The sequence below is a fragment of the Leucoraja erinacea genome, chromosome 1 (assembly GCF_028641065.1).
Source record: "Leucoraja erinacea ecotype New England chromosome 1, Leri_hhj_1, whole genome shotgun sequence".
Lineage (NCBI taxonomy): Eukaryota > Metazoa > Chordata > Chondrichthyes > Rajiformes > Rajidae > Leucoraja > Leucoraja erinaceus.
In genome coordinates, this window is record NC_073377.1 from 114,698,602 (window position 1) to 114,718,084 (window position 19,483).

The 19,483-nt window shown below is 45.7% G+C and overlaps 1 protein-coding gene across 2 annotated transcripts in view; it reads left to right on the top strand.

The window, feature by feature from the left end:
• fam13a (family with sequence similarity 13 member A) overlaps positions 1-19,483 on the top strand; it is a 229,745-nt gene that overhangs the window by 57,536 nt on the left and 152,726 nt on the right. For both annotated transcript variants that reach the window (XM_055641629.1, XM_055641636.1), the window contains exon 5: positions 15,855-16,008. In XM_055641629.1, the coding sequence (XP_055497604.1) occupies positions 15,855-16,008 (154 nt within the window). The remainder of the gene's footprint in view (positions 1-15,854; positions 16,009-19,483) is intronic.

Below are 19,483 nucleotides of genomic sequence, written 5' to 3' on the forward strand. Positions count from 1 at the left end.
TCCTTGAGACTCTTGAAAGGCGCCCATAAATAAAATTTATTATTATTACATTTGTTTTAACTAATCTTTTTCTCTTCTCATATCTATAAAAGCTTTTGCAATCAGTTTTTATGTTCCCTGCCAGTTTTCTTTCATAATCTATTTTCCCTTTCCTAATTAAGCCCTTTGTCCTCCTCTGCTGGACTCTGAATTTCTCCCAGTCCTCTGGTAGGCTGCTTTTTCTGGCTAATTTGTACGCATCATCTTTTGTTTTGATACTATCCCTGATTTCTCTTGTTATCCACGGATGCACTACCTTCCCTGATTTATTTTTTTGCCAAACTGGGATGAACAATTGTTGTAGTTCATCCATGCAGTCTTTAAATGCCTTCCATTGCATATCCACCGTCAACCCATTAAGAATCAATTGCCAGTCTATCTTGGCCAATTCACGTCTCATACCTTCAAAGTTACCTTTCTTTAAGTTCAGGACCCTTCTTTCTGAATTAACAATCTCACTCTCCATTCTAATGAAGAACTCAACCATATTATGGTCACTCTTGCCCAAGGGGCCACGCACAAGACTGCTAACTAACCCTTCCTCATTACTCAATAACCAATCTAGAATAGCCTGCTCTCTCGTTGGTTCCTCTACATGTTGGTTTAGAAAACTATCCCGCAAACATTCCAAGAAATCCTCTTCCGCAGCACCCTTGCCAATTTGATTCACCCAATCTATATGTAGATTGAAGTCACTCATTATAATTGTTTTACCTTTACACGCATTTCTAATTTCCTGTTTGATGCCATCCCCAACTCCACTACTACTGTTAGGTGGCCTTTACACAACTCCCACTAGCGTTTTCTGCCCCTTAGTGTTTCGCAGCTCTACCCATATCGATTCCACATCCTCCAAGCTAATGTCCTTCCTTTCTATTGCGTTAATCTGCTCTCTAACCTGCAATGCTACCCCACCTCCTTTCCCTTTCTGTCTATCCCTCCTGAATATTGAATATCCCTGAATGTTCAGCTCCCAGCCTTGGTCACCCTGGAGCCATGTCTCCGTGATCCCAACTATATCATAGTCATTAATAGCTATCTGCACATTCAACTCATCCACCTTATTACGAATGCTCCTTGCATTGAGACGCAAAGCCTTCAGGCTTGTTTTTACAACACTCTTACCCCTTATACAATTATGTTGAAAAGTGGTCCTTTTTGATTTTTGCCCTGGATTTGTCTGCCTGCCACTTTTACTTTTTACCTTGCTACCTTTTGCTTCTACCCTCATTTTACACCCCTCTGTCTCTACGCTCATTCTTCTGCCTTCTCCCCATAGCCCCTGACACCCATATTAATCATGAATATGTCAATCTCCACCTTAAAAATACCCAATAGCGTGGCCTCCACAGATATCTGTGGCAATGAATTCCACAAATTCACCACCCTCTGACTAAAGAAATTCCTCCTCATCTCCTTTCTAAAGGTACTTCCTTTAATTCTGAGGCTAAGGCCTCCGGTCCTAGACTCTCCCCCTAGTGGAAACATCCTCTCCACATCCACTCTATTCAGGCCGTTCACTATTCAGTAAAGTTTAAATGAGGCCCCCCTCATCCTTCTAAACTCCAGCGAGTACATGCCCAGTGCCATCAAATGATCATCATACATTAACCTAATCATTCTCTGTATCAAGCTCATAAATCTACTCCGGACCCTCTCCAACACCAGCACATCCTTCCTCAGGTATGGGTCCAATATTGGAACAAGTAACCAAGGAGACCGGTTCAAAGAAGAAAGTGAGGTAAAGACGGGCAGGTTTAGGGGAAGAACTAGAGCTTAGGGTCTTGACATTTGGTGGCTCAGCTTCCACAGGTGGAAGGACTCAATCCACACATGCTCAACAAGCCAAAAGCAGGGTGCACAAATATCTGGGAGGGTTATAAGGATGGAAGAGATTACAGCAGTGGGGAGAAAGGTGAGGCAATGGAGGGATGTGAAAACGACTGAGAATTTTATAATCAAGGTGATGTTTAATCAGTAAACGGTGACAGTCAGTGAGCAGTAGGGTGATGGCTCAACAGGATGTCGAAGAGAGACGAGCAGCAGAGACATCCTAGCGCATGAAACCTATGATGGAAGTCAAGAGAGTCAAAATGAAAAGGAAGGGAGTCAAAATGCAAAGCATGGGAGTCAAGATGGATGGCAATAGAGTTAGAACACCCAGCAAGTCAAGAGAGTTTTATTGTCATGTGTCCCAGATAGGACAATGAAATTCTGATTTACTGCAGCACAACAGAATATGTAAACATAATACAATAGACAATAGACAATAGGTGCAGGAGTAGGCCATTTGGCCCTTCGAGCCAGCATCGCCATTCAATGTGATCATGGCTGATCATCCCCAATCAGTACCCCGTTCCTGCCTTCTCCCCATATACCCTGACTCCGCTATTTTTAAGAGCCCTATCTAGCTCTCTTGAAAGCATCCAGAGAACCGGCCTCCACCGCCCTCTGAGGCAGAGAAGATAGAGAATTCCACAGACAGACAATACAAAACAGAAGATAAAAGGTCAGTGTGTCTATAGACCATAGACCATATATACACAATAAATAAACAGCAAGAGAGGCCAATGCAAGGCAAGAATCAAAATGCAAGGTGAGAGAGTCAAAATGGACATGGCAACAGAGTTAAAATTCTGCCATTGAGGCTAAACGCAAGACGAGTCAAAGAGCACGGCAGGCGTTTCATAGAACAGGTGAAGAGACAAAAACTGCAAGAGAGACCAGATATAAGGCATTGATAAAATACAAAACACAGATAAAGCACAAGACCGAGAAGGAGAGACAGGAGCTAAATAGAGGGACAATCATCAAGACACAGGGAGTTGCAAGGCAGAAAAACAATGGGACACAGACAGCATTCCATGACAATCTCATTGGTGTGAATAATTTCAGGATCTGTTTGTGGAATTGACATTGATGAGAGAGCTTTTCAAATATTACATTAATCTCCGGTGATTTTACCTAATTACTTTAGTGAGGTCATGTGAAATTGCCTCTTGAAAGTTCCATCTGTGCTCAAATGTTCTTTGTGACAGCAAATGCCAACCTCCGTGAGAAAAAAAAATGATACCTAATAAACTGATAGAGCAGATTGGATCAACCTGTTTAGTTTTATCTTGTTGTCTTTTTACTGATTGCTAGCTGGGGTGGGGATGGAAAACCAGTTTCAACATCAGAATAGAGGACAAAGTATTACCTTGCAAACCAGTCACTAGTGATAATGTCACTATGTGGTGTGTATTTTTAAGCTGCTAATTGAATCTCTCATCAACTGCAACAGAACGGAGAGTTTGGACCAAAACGGAAGAGTGTTGGACTAGACAGGGAAAAAAGTACAGCGGAATTTTATCAATGTAATAAAAGGGAACTTGGGAACTGATGAACTTGGCATCTTACAATACAATACAATACAATTTTATTTGTCATTTGAACCTCAATGAGAAATGTTGTTTCTGCAGTCATACACACAAGAAAGAACCAAGACACAACACAATTTACACAAACATCCATCACAGCGCATCTCCTCCTCGCTGTGATGGAAGGCAAAATCTTATCCCTCCCCTGCACTCCCCATTCCCCTCCCGATGTCAGTCAAAGCCCCCGGCGGACGATGGCAATTGTCCCGCAGCCATTAAAGCCGCGCCGGGTGATGCAAGGCCATGTTCCGGGTCTTGTTGTTGGAGCCCCCGGCGGGCTCTAGCAAAGTCCCGCAGCCATAACAAGCCGCGCGGGGCGGTGATGTAAGGCCCCGCTCCAGGTCATCTTCAACCCCGCAACTCGGGCGGGAGAAGTCGCCGTTGCGGAAGCTCTGAAAAGCGGTCTCCCAGCAGGGACCCGCGGGCTCCCGGTGTTACTGTCTACCAGACCTGCGGTAAGCTTCCGAATCTTCGGGGTCGGGTCGCAGCAGTGCGCCACCACCGCTCCTCCCGCTCCGAACTCAGCCAGCTCTACGATGGTGAGTAGGTCCGCAGGCTCCGCGACTAGTGTCCTAGGTCGTTCCTGCTGGAGGCCGCTCCACGGTGCTCAGCCTCAACGACAACGGAGACCCGACAAGGAAAAGGTCGGGTTCTCCGTGCAGGGGAAAGATTTTAAAAGTTTCCCCCAACCCACCCCCCGCCCCCCACACACATACCCCGTCAAAAAAATTAAAAACTACATTGAAACACGACAAAAAATAATAAAAAGACAGACGGACTGCAGAGGCCGCTGCAACGTGAGTCGCGCCGCCCACCGGAAGGGTCTCGACCGGAAACCTTATAGAGGTATACATGATCATGAGAGGAACAGATTGGGTAAACACAGTCAATCAATAAGTGTACAAAATCATGAGAGGACTAGATCGGGTCGACACTCAGGGTCTTTTGCCCAGAGTAGGGGAATCAAGAACACGAGGATGCAGGTTTAAGGTGAGGAGAGAAACATTTAAGAGGAACTGCCAAATGAGGTAGTTGAGGCAGGTACTATTGTTACGTTTAAGAGACATTTGGACAGATACATGGCTAGGATAGGTTTAGTGGTTTATGGGTCAAGCACGGGCAGGTGGAATTAGTGGAGATGGGGGCCTGTTTGCTGGCCTGGGCCAGTGGGCTGAAGGGCCTGTTTCCACACTGTAAAGGACCTGTCCCACTTGGGCGTCATTTGCGCGTAATGCAGATGGCGCGCAAAGATTTTGTACATCCCAAAATCCTGGGGCGCCACGCGCGACCGTTCGTCACTGCCTACGTCACCACCTACCATGCGCGCGTAATGCGCACCATACGCACATCATGCGTCGTGACGTGTAAATGATGTCGCATAAATGACGCGCAAATGACGCCCAACTGGGACAGGCCCTTAAGGCATCATGACTATAGCCATAATTTCAGGGAGCCTAATGGTCAGTCAATTACAGGAAGAATGTGGAGGCTTTGGACATGGTGTAGAAGAGGTTTATCAAAATGATGCTTGGATTAGAGGGTATTCGCAGTAAGAACAGGCGGGACAAACTTGGATTGTTTTCTCTGGAACACCAAAGGTTAAGGGGAGATGTGATGGAAGTATATAACATTATGCAAGGCCTAGATACAGTAGGCAGAATCATTTCTGCAGGGTGGAAGTGTCCAAGACTAGAGAGCATAGCTTTAAGGTGAGAGGGGCAAAGTTGACCACCGGGAGAACATGCAAACTCCACACATTCAGCACCCAAGGTCAAGATTGAACTTGGTGTAGCGGCACCTAGTGGTGAAGCTGGGTATTCAGAACACTCGTCATTGGTCGGGCCTGTCACGTAACCGGGAGTTCGTTTGTGGGCTGTCCAGTATGTTCAGTAGCTAGTGCTCCTCACGACGACAGGAGCTTAGATCGTTTATTCGTGACCAAATGCACGTGTAGTTCGAGTGTTGTTTCGTTATTAAAGAACATTTTGCTCTACCTGCCTGGTTTTGCTACACCAGGTCTCTGACGCTGAGCCAGCACTTCTACAGGCTGTGCTGCCCTGCTGAATGTTTCCAGCATTCTCTGTTTTCATTTATCATTCTTACTTGCCTGGCTCTGATGGAGGGGCCTTGACCCGAAGGTCTAACTCTGTTTCTCTGCCCATGGGTGCTGCCTGACCTACTGGGCATCTCCAACCCTCTCTGCTTTCGTTGCATAATTCCTGAACCTGTGCCAATTCCACTTCTTGTGGCAATCTAAAATCCTCTTAACCACCAGCTTCCTCCACCAGCACCCATGACAATGCGCTCCAGGCCCCCACTATGCTCTGCGTAAAAAAACTTGCCCCCACATCTCCATTCAACTTTCCCCCCTTTTACCTTACAGCTATGCCTCTAGTGTAAGACTTTAACATCCTGAAAGCTGGCCCTGTACTCGCTGGAATTTGAATGGATAAGCCTCATTGAGGCTTGCCAAATAGTGAAAGGCCTGGATAGAGTACGTATGGAGAGGATGTTTCCACTTGTGGGAGAGTCTAGGACCAGAGGTCACAGCCTCAGAATAAAAGGACGTACCTTTAGATGGGGAGGAATTCCAATTCTGGATGATCAGCCATAATCATATTGAATGGTGGTGCTGGCTCGAAGGGCCGAATGGTCTACTCCTGCACCTATTTTCTATGTTTCTATAAATTTATTGAGTCAGAGGGTGGTGAATCTGTGGAATTCATTGCCACAGAAGGCCTTGGGGGCCAAGTCAATGGATATTTTTAATGCAGAGATTGATAGATTCTTGATTAGTACAAGTGTCAGGGTTATGGGGAGGTGGCGGGAGATTGGGGTTGAGAGGGAAAGATAGATCAGCCATGATTGAATGGCCAAATGGCCTAATTCTGTTCCTATAACTTATGAACTCATGAAAAAGAGTCTGACTGTGTGCTCTATCTATGCCTGCACACCGTTGCCCTTCAATGGAGACATTAAAGCTCCATTCTAGTACTTGTGTTGGTTTATTAGTGTAACGTGACAAACTGCTTGCTCACTACCCAGTCAAATGATGAGATGCTGCCTGGCAATGTTTTCATGTCAGAATTGTAGCCTCAGCAGTTTTTTTGCTTTGTTCTCTTCACTCTGGGTTGGAGAGATACAAGTGTTATCCAGAGAAGGGAGATTTGCCCTGTGTGTGTTTGCCTGCACAATATTTTTAATTAGTTTATTATTGTCATGGGGTAAGTGAATAGCTTTTGTTTTCCAGGCAGTGAAAAGACTGCATATGATTACAATCAAGCCATTGCAGTATACAGATAAAGAATAAAGTGTACAACATTCAGTGTAAGAGATAACGTTGAAGTCCAATAAAGTCTGATTAGTTCAAAGGTCTCCAAAGAGACTGATGGGAGGTCAGGACCGCACACTAATTGGTGAGAGGATAGTTCAGTTGCCAGATAACAGCTGTGAAGATGGGTTACAATGGAGGGGTGAGTTGGTGGGTCAGCACTGTTTTGACATTTCAGTTTATTATTGTCGTGTGGACCGAGGTACAGCTTTTTGTTGCGTGCTATCTATTAAAAAAAAAGACATGATTACAAACAAGCCGTCCACAGTGTATATAAAAAGGATAATGTGTACAACATGTGTTGAAGAGATTGCTTGGGTCCTTGAACGGAGTTGAGGGGGGAGGTAAAGGGACAAGTGTTGCATCTCTTGCGGTTGCAAGGGAAAGTGCCCGGGGAGGGGGTGGTACGAGAGGGAAGGGAAGAATTGACAAGGGAGTTATGGAGGGAGCGGTCTTTGCGGAAGGCAGATATGGGGGGAGATGGGAAGATATGGCGAGTGGTGGGGTCACGTTGGAGGTGGCGAAACTGGATTGCTTGGGTCCTTGAACGGAATGTGTACAACATTTTGCTTAAGATAAAGTCTGATTAAAGAGAGCACAAATGCATCCAATGAGGTAGTTGGGAGGTCAGGATCGCACTCCAGCTGACTGGAGGACGGTTCAGTTGCCTGATAACAGCTGGAAAGAAAGTCCCTGTATCTGAAGGTGTGCGTTTTCACACTTCTGTACCTCTTGCCTGAGGGAAGAAGAGGGAGTGACCGGGGTGAGACTCATTCTTGATTATGCTGGTGGCCTTGCCGAGGCAACGTGAAGTGCAGATGGAGTCAGTGGATGGGAGGCTGGGTAGGAAATAGTGGCTCAGAGAGTGTCCCACCCATTGTCTGTAAACTGTGATGTGAGCACTCAAGTCTACACCAACATTTCAACGCAAGCAGTAGAGTTCAGTGGTTCAGTGGTACTTTATTGTCACATGAACCAAGATACAGTGAAATTCTTTGTTTTGTATAGATAAAGAATAAAGTGTAGAGTAAAATCACACGATACACAAGCACAATTATACACAAGTGCAATAGTGCAATGATTGTAGTATAAGGATAATAGATTTATTTTGAGGTAGTATGCAAAGAGTTGCCATGTTTCTAACACCATCTTGTACATGTCAAGTTTCAAGCTCTTAAAAATACATTAAGTAGTCCTGGTGGCACAGGCAATTCGGCTCACCGAGTTCATGACGACCAATGATATATCCTACACACTAGGGACGATTTAAAAAAGCCAATTAGCCTACAAACCTGCACGTCTTTGGAGTGTGGGAGGAAACCCGAGCACCTGGAGAAAACCCACGCGGTCACAGAGAGAATGTACAAACTGCATACAGACAGCACCTGGAGTCAGGATGGAACCCGGATCTCTGGCTCTAAGGCAGCAACTCTGCCACTGTGCCACCCTAGTGATGTAGGGCTGTGTCCTCCACAGTTACTACGCAGCTCCATGTTGCTGAAGGCCACTACTGATCCGCGCACTCATCCGATCTCTGTGGGACCTCCACCTACGGGCCATGGGCCGAATGCGGCCCCCGAGCCGAATGTAGCCCGTAACGCGAGATCATCCGTCCTGCAGGTGTATTTTTTTCCTGTAACTATCAGGCTCGCAGACTTCCATCATCTCCGGTACCTCCCGGCCTGACGCCGCGGCGACCAGGCGTAGTGACACAAGGACGCAAGGCCTGCGCTGGCAGCCGCAATGGCAGCAGCGCCGAGCTCTGGCTGTACCGCATCCTGCGCAAAGCCGCCGGCACGGCCGCGCATCTACTGTGTCTGGGCTTCACTGTCGGGATTAAAGATCCGCTCTATGATCTTTGGTCGGGATCGGGGTTGTCAATAGGCCGGGGACGAGTGAGTATAGGTGGCGTTCTCGAAGGGGCGGGATCCATGTGTACACATGGTAGATGTGGCCCGCAATCCGCTCACAGACATGCGTCCTGGCCCCTATGCAGAACAAGGTTGCCGAGAAGTAGCAATTCACAGACAATGCCCATCTTCTCAACAGGGAAACGCATACATGGGCAATATGGGTGCCCTTGCGTGCCACCCAGATATCAAGATATTGTAAGAATAAAATTCATCAGTGTTGGATAAACAATGCAGTTTACAAGTGAAACACAACCTTCTGTTACCATTTCAGATGAATGGAAAATTGTGTTTGCAATAGTAATCACCTCTTGTAGAGACAATTTTCTGTGAGATTTTTCTGTGATTTTTAGTTTAGAGATACAGCCCTTTGTGGAAACAGGCCCTTTGGCCCACCGAGTCCACGCTGCCCAGTGATCACCCACACAGTACTTCTATCCAACACACTAGGGACAATTTACACAAGCCATTAACAACAAGCCTGCACATCTTTGGAATGTGGGAGGAAACCGGAGCACGCCGATTAAAAACAGCACCCATGGTCGGGATCAAACCCGGGTCTCTGGTGCTGTGAGGCAGCAACTCTACCGCTGTGCCATGCATCACAGGAGCCAACAGCAGAGAAGGAGGCCATTTGACCCGTCATGTCCATGCTGTCTGCGATTGACCTAATACGACCATAAACTGCTGATAGTTGCCCATGTGATAAAGAAGGATGTTCAGGAGATTGGATGGAAGTGCCACTGAACTGGCCACTTCTGTTCACAGTCCCTCATGCACCAAGCTCGTTTCACTCCTCCTCCTCCGTCCTCTGCTGGTAACCCCACTACAGCACCCAGAGTCAGGGTCAAACCCAGGTCTCTGGCGCCGTATTGAAACAACTATACCGTTTGCTAGTGAGCAGATCCTCCAGTTAGCATGTCCAATGCCACAGTGCCTACATCTATAACATCTAAAGAAGGGTCTCGCCACAAAACGTCGCCTGTCCATTCCTTCCCCAGATGCTGCCAGACCTGTTGAGTTCCTCCAGCGCTTTGTTTTCTGATCATGATTCGGGCATCTGCATTTTCTTAATGTGACCACATGTGTCCACAGCAAGTCTTCATGTACCACACTCAGTTAACACCTCCTCCTTGCTCAAATCACAGTTTACAGATTTGTTGAGCCATGATCACCAACTGCAAATACATAGAAATGAAGGAAATTCAGCAACCCCTGCTGGAAACATAGAAAATAGGTGCAGGAGGAGACCATTCGGCCCTTCGAGCCAGCACCGCCATTCATTGTGATCGTGGCTGATCAACCACAATCAGTAACCCGTGCCTGCCTTCTCCCCATATCCCTAGCCCGAGAGCTCTATCTAACTCTCTTTTAAGTTCATCCAGTGAATTGGCCTCCACTGCCTTCTGTGGCAGAGAATTCCACAAATTCATAACTCTCTGGATGAAAACAACTTTTCTCAACTCAGTTTTAAATGGCCTCCCCTTTATTCTTAGACTGTGGTCCCTGGTTTTCGATTCCTCCAACATGGGAACATATTTCCTGTATTCAGTTTGTCTAGTCCTTTTGTAATGTTTGTTTCTATAAGACCCACTCTCATACTTCTAAATTCCAAAGCCCAGTCCTTACAATCTTTCGTCTTATGACAGTCCCGCCATCCCGGGGATTAACCATGTGAACCTATGCTGCACTCCCTCAATAGCAAGGATGTCCTTCCTCAAATTAGGGGACCAAAACTGCACACAATACTTCAGATGTGGTCTCACCAGAGCCCTGTACAACTGCAGAAGGACCTCTTTGCACCTATACTCAAATCCGAGTCTATCCAGACTTGATGGGCGGAATGGCCTAGTTCCGCTCCTATCACTTATGAACTTGTGACTCTCGTGTTATTACTGTCAGCAGTAGAAATACATCTTTACAGGAATCATGATACCCTATAATTATGTATCCTGTCATCACCTAGCAATACCTAGCTGCTTTGTTGAAAAGCAATGGAACCTATCTGGAGATAAAGGACTGTAATTAATATTTAGTTGAGTTTAGTTTAGAACTCCGACCTACGATCACCAGTTCTATATTATCCCACTTTAGCATCCTACACACTAGGGGTGATTTACAGAAGCCAATTAACGTACAGACCTGCATGTCTTTGGAATGTGGGAGGAAATCATATCTCCTGGAAAAAACCCATGCAGTCACAGTGAGAATGTACAAGCTCTGCACAGACAGCACCCACAGTCAGGATCAAACCTGTGTCTCTGGCGCTGTAAGACAGCAACTCTACCACTGCACCACTGTGCTGCCAGCTGCTGCCATAATTCAGTCTAGTTTAGTTTAGTTTTATCGTGTGTACCAAGGGACAGTTTAAAGGTATTTTGTTGCGTGCTATCCAGTCAGCGGAAAGGCTATACATGATTACAATCGAGCCGTGTACAGCTACAGGGTGAAGATAATAATGTTTAGTGCGAGATAAAGTCCAGTAATAACCAATTAAAGATAGTCTGAGGGGCTCAAATGAGTTAGATAATAGGTCAGGGCCGCAGTCTAGCTGGAGAGAGGACAGTTCAGTTGCCTCATAACAGCGGGGAAGAAACTGTCCCTGAATCTGGAGGTGTGCTCCTCACACTTCTGTACCTCTTGCCTGATGGAAGAGGGAGTGTTGTCCTTGATTGTGCTGGTGGTATCTCAGTCAGCTGATTCCCACTAGTTAATGAAAGGGGATTCAATGGGATTGGCTAATAAATAAATAATTTCCTGTGATGAGGAATAAGAAGAAAGAGGCAACACAGTCTTAAGGCTAGAAGCAGACTGTTGGTTGGTAGAATGAGGAGGCTCCCATCCATCGAGAAGGGTAGTGGAAAGAAAGAAAGAACCTTTTTCATCAATAGGCTGTGGTCCGTTGAAACTTCCAAGGGTGTACCAATGCTGCTGGTCAATGTCACAGCTATCCTTATCCTTGAGGTCAGTTCGGAGCGTGTCAGGTGCAGACTGCCCAGGCTGTGACTGGTAGATTGGGAACGAACACCAAAGATAGTGGAGGACATGAAGTTGAGGAACCTATGAACTACTGATGGAAACTGTAGTGATGAACTCCTTGCAGGAACCTGGGCCATACCTGGATCGGGAGCCGCTCCAGTTGACCGAGTGGACCTTGGGACTTTGACAATGGTGCCGAAACATGGAAACATGCAAAAATAATTTAATTGTATAGTTACACATGTGACAAATAAAGCACCATAATCTTTAAGAAGGAACTGCAGATGCTGGACAATTTAAGAAGGAACTGCAATCCCCCATCCCCCAGAAGGAACTGCAATCCCCCAGAAGGAACTCCCATCCCCCGGCCTTCGGGCTCCTCCTACATCCCATCCCCCAGCCTTCGGGCTCCTCCTACCTTTTCCTTTTCTCACCACCCCCCCACCCCCCATCAGTCTGATGAAGGGTTTTGGCCCGAAACGTTGCCTATTTCCTTCGCTCCATAGATGCTGCTGCACCCGCTGAGTTTCTCCGGCTTTTTTATGTACCTACCAAGCACCATAGTCTGTTCAAAACTCTGAGAGCAACGGGGTATGCGCTGTTCTTGAATCTGGTGGCTCGTGTTATCAAGTTTTTGTGCAGTATCTTCAGCCTGATGGGACAGGGGAGAGGAGGGAATGACCGTGGTCATTCATTGTTTACATTGACTGCTTTCCCAAGGCAGTGTGAAGTGTGGGTTGGTGTCGATGGAAGGGAGGCAGGTTTGCATGAAGGACCACGCTGTGTCCGCAACTCTCTGCTATTTCTTGCGATCTATTAAACCAAGGGAACATCTATGAACGTGAATTGTCATGCAGACCTACCGATCACTCGCTGAGAAAGATTAGTGAATGTCCACATAAAATAAAGATGCAGATATAGCTTTAAAATAAGACTGCACATGCTGCCATGATTACTCCCACTCCCCCCCGACACTTCACATGAAGACAGATGGCACTGTCTCATATAAAGGCTGATCGAATAACTATCAAGATGTTACAAGGCCTTCTACGTCCGCACCTCCAGACTCAACAACAGCTTCATTCCCAGCGCTATAGCGGCTCTGAACCGGCCCTGCTGAGTGCCCCCCACCCCCATGGACTGTCTCTTCCGGATGGTCTCGTCGCACAGACACATCTGCACTTTAGTCTGTTGAACTGTTTTACTGTTGTAATGTTCTACTTACAAACCATGTTATCGGGGTATTTAAATCGAAATTTTATTAGTTATTTAAGTTATGACATCGGATGGAAGCTGCATACCAAATCTCGTTGCACTTATGTGCAATGACAATAAAATATATTATTATTATTATTAAAACAGCACGCAATTTACTATCAAAAAAGATTAATTATTTTATTGGCATAGTAAGTAGTTATTAATGAGTGTGCAATATTGTGGTAAACATTGCTCTAATTGGTAATTTAACTGATAATGACTGCAACAACCTTCAGATATACAAGGCCTCGGTGAGTCCATTATTGCTCTGTAGGAAGGAACCGCAGATGCTGGTTTATACCGAATATAGACACAAAGTGCTGGAGTAACTCAGTGGGCCAGGCAGCATCTCTGGAGAAAAAGAATAGGTGACATTTAGGGTCAGCAGGCCCTGTTGTGTTCTAGCCTTTTCTTACCTCCAGTTACCCGCCCCCCCCACCCCCCACCCCTCTTTCAGTCTGAAAAAGGGTTCCAACCCAAAATCTCACCTATTCCTTTCCTCCAGAGATGCTGCCTGATCCGCTGAGTGACTCCAGCACTTTGTGTTTACTTCTATTATAGTTGTGTTGCTGCATGGTGGGCCCTTTATATATAAAAAAAAGTTATACTCGTTATTGAGGGAGCACCTCAGAAAACTTGACAATAATAAACCTAATGGTTGTGGGACAATGATTCACTCCAGTGATTTCTAGACTGATAGTCTAGAATAAATCCAGTGATTTCTAGACATTATGAGGGGAGGTTATGTATGGCAGGCAAATATTCTACATTTTACAGAAGAATGAGGCAACTTCTTTGAAAACTACAGAATTGGTAAAGGGTTCAACAGAGTAGATGGAAGATGGTTTCTGCAGGTGCGGAGTCTAGAAGTAAGGACTGTAGTTTGTGGATTTCTCTCACCTGGAGGACTGAGGAGACTCGGTAATTAATTGTATTAAAAAATGAGGTTTGTAGATCTCTGGATATCAGAGCAACCAAGGGATAGGTAGAAAAATGGTATTGAAACAGGCCGGTCACAATCTTGTTGAATGGTGGAGCAAGTTCCAGGAGCAGAATGCCCCAACCCTGCTCCTATGGTCTTATGTTCCACCGAACGTTTCGGATGCGATTGCTACAGACCCAACGTGTGCAGTTCAGGTCGCCCCATTACAGGAGGTTTTGGACAGGGTGCAGAAGAGGTTTATCGGAAAAGGTCTTAAGAAAGACCCTGACCCAAAACGTCACCTATCCATGTTCTCCAGAGATGCTGCCTGACCCGCTGAGTTACTCCAACACTTTGTGTCTTTTGTTTAAGAAGGAACTGCAGATGCTGGAAAATCGAAGGTAGACAAAAATGCTGGAGAAACTCAGCGGGTGAGGCAGCATCTATGGAGCGAAGGAAATGGCTGTCTTTTTTTTTACTGGAATGGTGTATTGAGTTAGAGGGTTTTAACGATAAGGAGACGTTGCACAAACTTGGATTGTTTTCTCTAGCGTATCATAGATTAAGAGGTGACCTGAAATAAATATATAAAATTATGAGAGGCATAGATAGGGTAGATGGTCAGAATCTTCTACCCAGGTGGAAATGTCAAAGAATACAGGGCTCAGCTTTAATGTCATAGAGGGAAAGTTTAAAGGAGTCGTGCGGGACAGGTTTTTTTACACAGAGTGTAGCTTGTGCTTGGAATGTGATACCAGGGGGTATGGTGGAAGCAAATATGATAGTGGCATTTAAGAGACCTTTAGATAGGCACATAGATATGCAGGGAATGGGGGTACATGGATCACGTGCAGGCAGAGGAGATTAGTTTAACTGGGCATCCATGTTTGACATGGATATTGGTTACTGTAAGGCTGTGCTGTCCTGTGCTGTGTTCTACGTTCAATCTGGTACATTCATCAGTCTAATGAAAATCATAAAGTTGCAAGTGCTGGGAAAATAAAGTATCTTTAATCGGACTTTATCAGACATCATCTTGCACTAAATGTTGCACCCTTTATCCTTTATCTGTACACTGTGGATGGCTTGATTGTAATCATGTATAGTCTTTTCTTTGACTAGATAGTATGCAACACAAAGAAGCTACTGACTGTACTTCGGTACCCATGACAAAAATAAAGTGAGCTAAACTGTCAAAAAAGTGCTGACCCTCCACCTCACCCCTCCATTATAACCCTTTGTTTACCAAGCTGTCATTCACTTGATTAAGGCTTCCCTCTTGGGATTGATCCTAATTTGGGCCCCAACCCGAAACATCGCCTATGCATTCCTTGCGCATACACTGCCTGCCCTGCTGTGTTACTCCAGCACTTTGTATTTTATTCAAGATTCCAGCATCTGCAATTCCTTGTGCCTCTCCTGATCTTAATTATGTCTAGTTGCTCCCACGACGTGCTTTGGAGTATTTTGCCTTGTGGAAGATGACGCAGAACTGATAATCGTTTTATCCTTATGAAATTGTCCCTTTATATCGAAACAAGTCGTACCAGATCCATCATGTGTACAAGCAGAAATATCTCACCACTGAGTCTGTGGGGACAGATTATTCTACTTTTTTTTGGTCTATTCTTGCTGGCAACAGTTGTCATGGAGATGGCAGGACCGTGTGATCACATCACATGGTTTAGACTGAAGTGTTATTGTGCTGTGGAACGGTGGAGAGCTGGCCACTAGGTTCCTGACTGACTTCAGTGAGGGGAATACCCTAGATACAGGGAGTTGTCATTCTTCAAAAAAAAAAATCCAGCTTATCTGATCACTAAATATTTGTGCATCTCTTCAAACTTTGCGATAAACAGTATCAGGTCGATCAACAATTCAGAACGTGCAGAGTGATTATCGTTGCCAGAGAGTGTCCTAAGCAAGATTGGAACAGAAATGTTTAGCTAACCAAAGTTGTTCTCTGCATTGTAACACTTTCTTTTCCAACCTGGCAGTGTTTCCCCTGGTTTTGAAGGGATACAAGAGCAAAATATCTCCAACAAACTGATGGCCTCACTTCTGGAGAACTATGACAGCTTCTTTGACAACACAGACAAAATCGAAGTCCCATCCGGCATTGGTCATCACACAAGAATAATAACTGTGAAGGTAAGTGCCCTGATATCATCCAGCTTTAGTTTATTTTATTAATTTACTTTATTATTGTCACATGGACCGAGGTCGAGTGAAAAACTATTTTTTGTTGCGTGCTATCAAGTCAGCAGAATGATTACGATCAAGGCATCCACAGTGCACAGATACAGGATAAAGTGAATAATATTTCCAGCAAGATAAAGTCAAGTAAAGTCTGAATAAAGGTAGCCCGAGGATCTCCAATGAGGTAGAAAATAGCTCAGGACTGCTCGCTGGCTCAGGACCTCTCTCTAGTTGGTGATAGGATGGTTGAGTTGCCTGATAACAGTGGAAAGAAACTGTTTCTGAATCTGGAGGTGTGCAGTTTCACACATCGGTGCCTCTTGCTTGATGGGAGAAGGTAGAAAAGGGAGTGACAGTGACCGAGGTGAGAATAAATAATAATAATTATCCTTGCCGAGGCAGCGTGAAGTGTGGATGGAGTCAATAGAAGGGAGGTTGGTTTTTTGCTGACATCAGGTTGTCAGATGGTGATGATTGGAGTAAGGAAGGCTTTCGGAACATTGGTTTTCATCAGCTGGGGTGTCGAGTATAGAAGTTGGGACATAATGTTACAGTTGTACAATATGTTGGTGAGGCCACACTTGTAGTATTGTGTTCCGTTTTGGTCACCTTGCTATAGGAAGGATGTCTTTAAGCTGGAGAGGAATGCAGAGAAGATTTACGAGGATGTTGCCAATACTAAAGAGGTTTAGATATACGGAGAGATTTGGCAAGCTAAGACTTTATACCTTGGAGCACATGAGGCTGAGGGGTGATCTTATAGATGTGTATAAAATTATGAGGGGATTAGATAGGGTAAACGCACAGAATCTCTAACCCAATGTAGAGGAGTCAAGAACTCGAGGTAATAAGGTTAAGGTGATCGGAGCAAGATTTAATAGGAACCAGAAGTACAACTTTTTCACCATTGGTGGGTGTTTGGAACGAGTTGCCGGAGGAGGTAGTTGAGGCAGGTACTATAACAGCATTTAAAAACAACTTGGACAGGGATATGGATAGGAAATAATTGGAGATACAGGTGCACAACCTTTTATCCGAAAGCCTTGGGACCAGACACTTGTCGGATTTCGGACATTTTCGGATTTCCGAATGGAAGATTTTTAGCATAGATTAGGTAGGTAGCGCGGGCGGCTTGAAAAGTCTGGAGCGACTGCCTCCTCCCCGGAGACCGGGGAATCATTGTAAATCATTGCATAAATGTTAGTCAGTTAGTTTGGAGGGATTTTATGTGGTGGTGGTGGGGTGGGTGGGTGAAGGGGTAAACTTTAATTCTTAGTCCCCTACCTGGTCGGCGACTCCCAACATCACGGAGCTGGGGGCTCCGTCCGGCCGCGGGCGGCGCCGGTTGTAGCTCCGACCCCGGCAACTCGACCCCTGGCTGCGAGGCGCTCCAAATCCAGCGCCGCCCGCAGCCCCAGCTCCGCGAACGTTGGGAGAAGGCGGCCTCAGCGCCCTGGAGCTTACCGCACAGCGACACGGTAAGGCATTGCCCGCTTCCCGCTGGTATCCCAGCGCTGCGATGCCGCCGACTCCCAACATTTGCGGAGCTGGGGGTGCGGGCGTCCGGTCGCGGGCGGCGCTGGATTTGGAGCGCCTCGCAGCCAGGGGTAGAGTTGCCGGGGTCGGAGCTACAACCGGCGCCGCCCGCAGCCCCAGCTGGGAGTTGGCGGCCACAGCGCTGCGGAGCTTACTGCACGGCGACCCGGTAAGGCATTGACCGCTCCCCGCCTCTCCGACCAGGTAGGGGACTAAGAATTAAAGTTTACCCCTTCAACCCCCCCCCCCCCCCCCTTCACATAAAAGTCCTCCAAACTAACTGACTAACATTTAAGCAATGATTTACAGATGTTTAAGTGTCTCCCCGGTCTCCGGGGAGGAGGCAGCCGCTACAGTAGTACAGACCTGGGTTGACCGTGGGTCGTTTCGGGTCAAGTTTGGCGCCAAACACGAGCTTTGGTGTGCAGACGACATCCTGGAAAAAATGGCCGGTTTTCGGAGTTTTTCGGTTTCCGGAACACCGGATAAAAGGTTGTGCACCTGTATATCGGCAAATATGGGCAAATGGGACTAGCTTTGATGGGCATCTTGTTCAGTATGTATAAGTTGGGTCGAAGGGCCCATTTCAATGCTGTATGACTATCACATGGTGAGCTGAAGCATGATTAAAGGAGGCTTGTGGAATATTGACATCAGCATTGGCCATGTGGGCAGAATTAGGTTTAGGTTTATTATTGTTAGATGTACTGAGGTACTGTGAAAAACAAGTCGGGTAATACTACACATAAACACAATCAAACCCAAGTACAAGAGATAGAGCAAAGAGGAAGATGCAAAGATACAGAATATAGTTCTGAGCATTGCACAATTCTGGGAATACTCACAGGTCAGGCAGCATTTGCAGAGGGGGAACAGCATTTTTACTTCAAATGTCAATACCTTCTGTGCAATAAGAGTTGGAAATGTGACACTTTTAAAGTTGCAAAGAAGGGAGAGGGGGGAAAGACAAGAAGATGTCTGTGAAAGGGTGGAGAGCAAGGGAGACAAAATTACACTTGCTGCCAGGGGAGGTGGTGGAGGCAGATATGATAGTGGTGTTTAAGGGGCATTTGGATAGGCAGGCAGATATGTGGGAGAAGGAGGGATGTGGATAGTGTGCAGCCAGAGGAGGTTAATTTAACTTGGCATCACGTTCAGTACATATATTGTGGGCCGGACGGCCTGTTCCTGTGGTGTGCATTTCTGTTCTACATCCTACTCTGACACCAAATGTAGCAATGTTACAAAGCTTACCTTCAGCGGCGCTGCAGTTCTGCCACTGGCCGTGTGCGCGACTTTGGCGCCTTTGAGGGGGGTCGGGGGCGGGATTAAAATCCAGTTTTCTACCGCCTGTCCGAGGCGGATTTCCTCGGGCTGCTAGCTGCTGAAGAATAATCGATCTGACTTCCGTTCCCGATTATTTTTTTTTAATCGCGAGACAATTTAATAATTAGATTAAAACAAAAAGCGACTTCTAACGCCTACAACGTGACGGATCGCATGAACGGGACAAAACAAAGGGTAAGTCGTCTATTTTACATATAATCTTGCTTCGGGATGGCTTTAATCTAATTTTACGTTGCGAAAATGTGATTTGGGCCCCATATGAACCGGCAGTGTTTTTCCTGCTGATATGGAATTCAAATTCACCACAAATGCAACGTTCCAAACGATCACGTTCCAGAAAAACCTACTTGAAAGATAATTTAAATGCTCTTTTTTTTGGACAATCATGTCATAAGAGCATCTAAATCGTCTATATTTTGTGTTATTGTCTATCTGTAGTCAATATATTTATACTAAATTTTAGTCCCATGTTTTGTGCAAAAAAATAATAATTTAAATTATATTGAGTGGATGTTTCTAGATTAATTTATGGGAATTAAACATT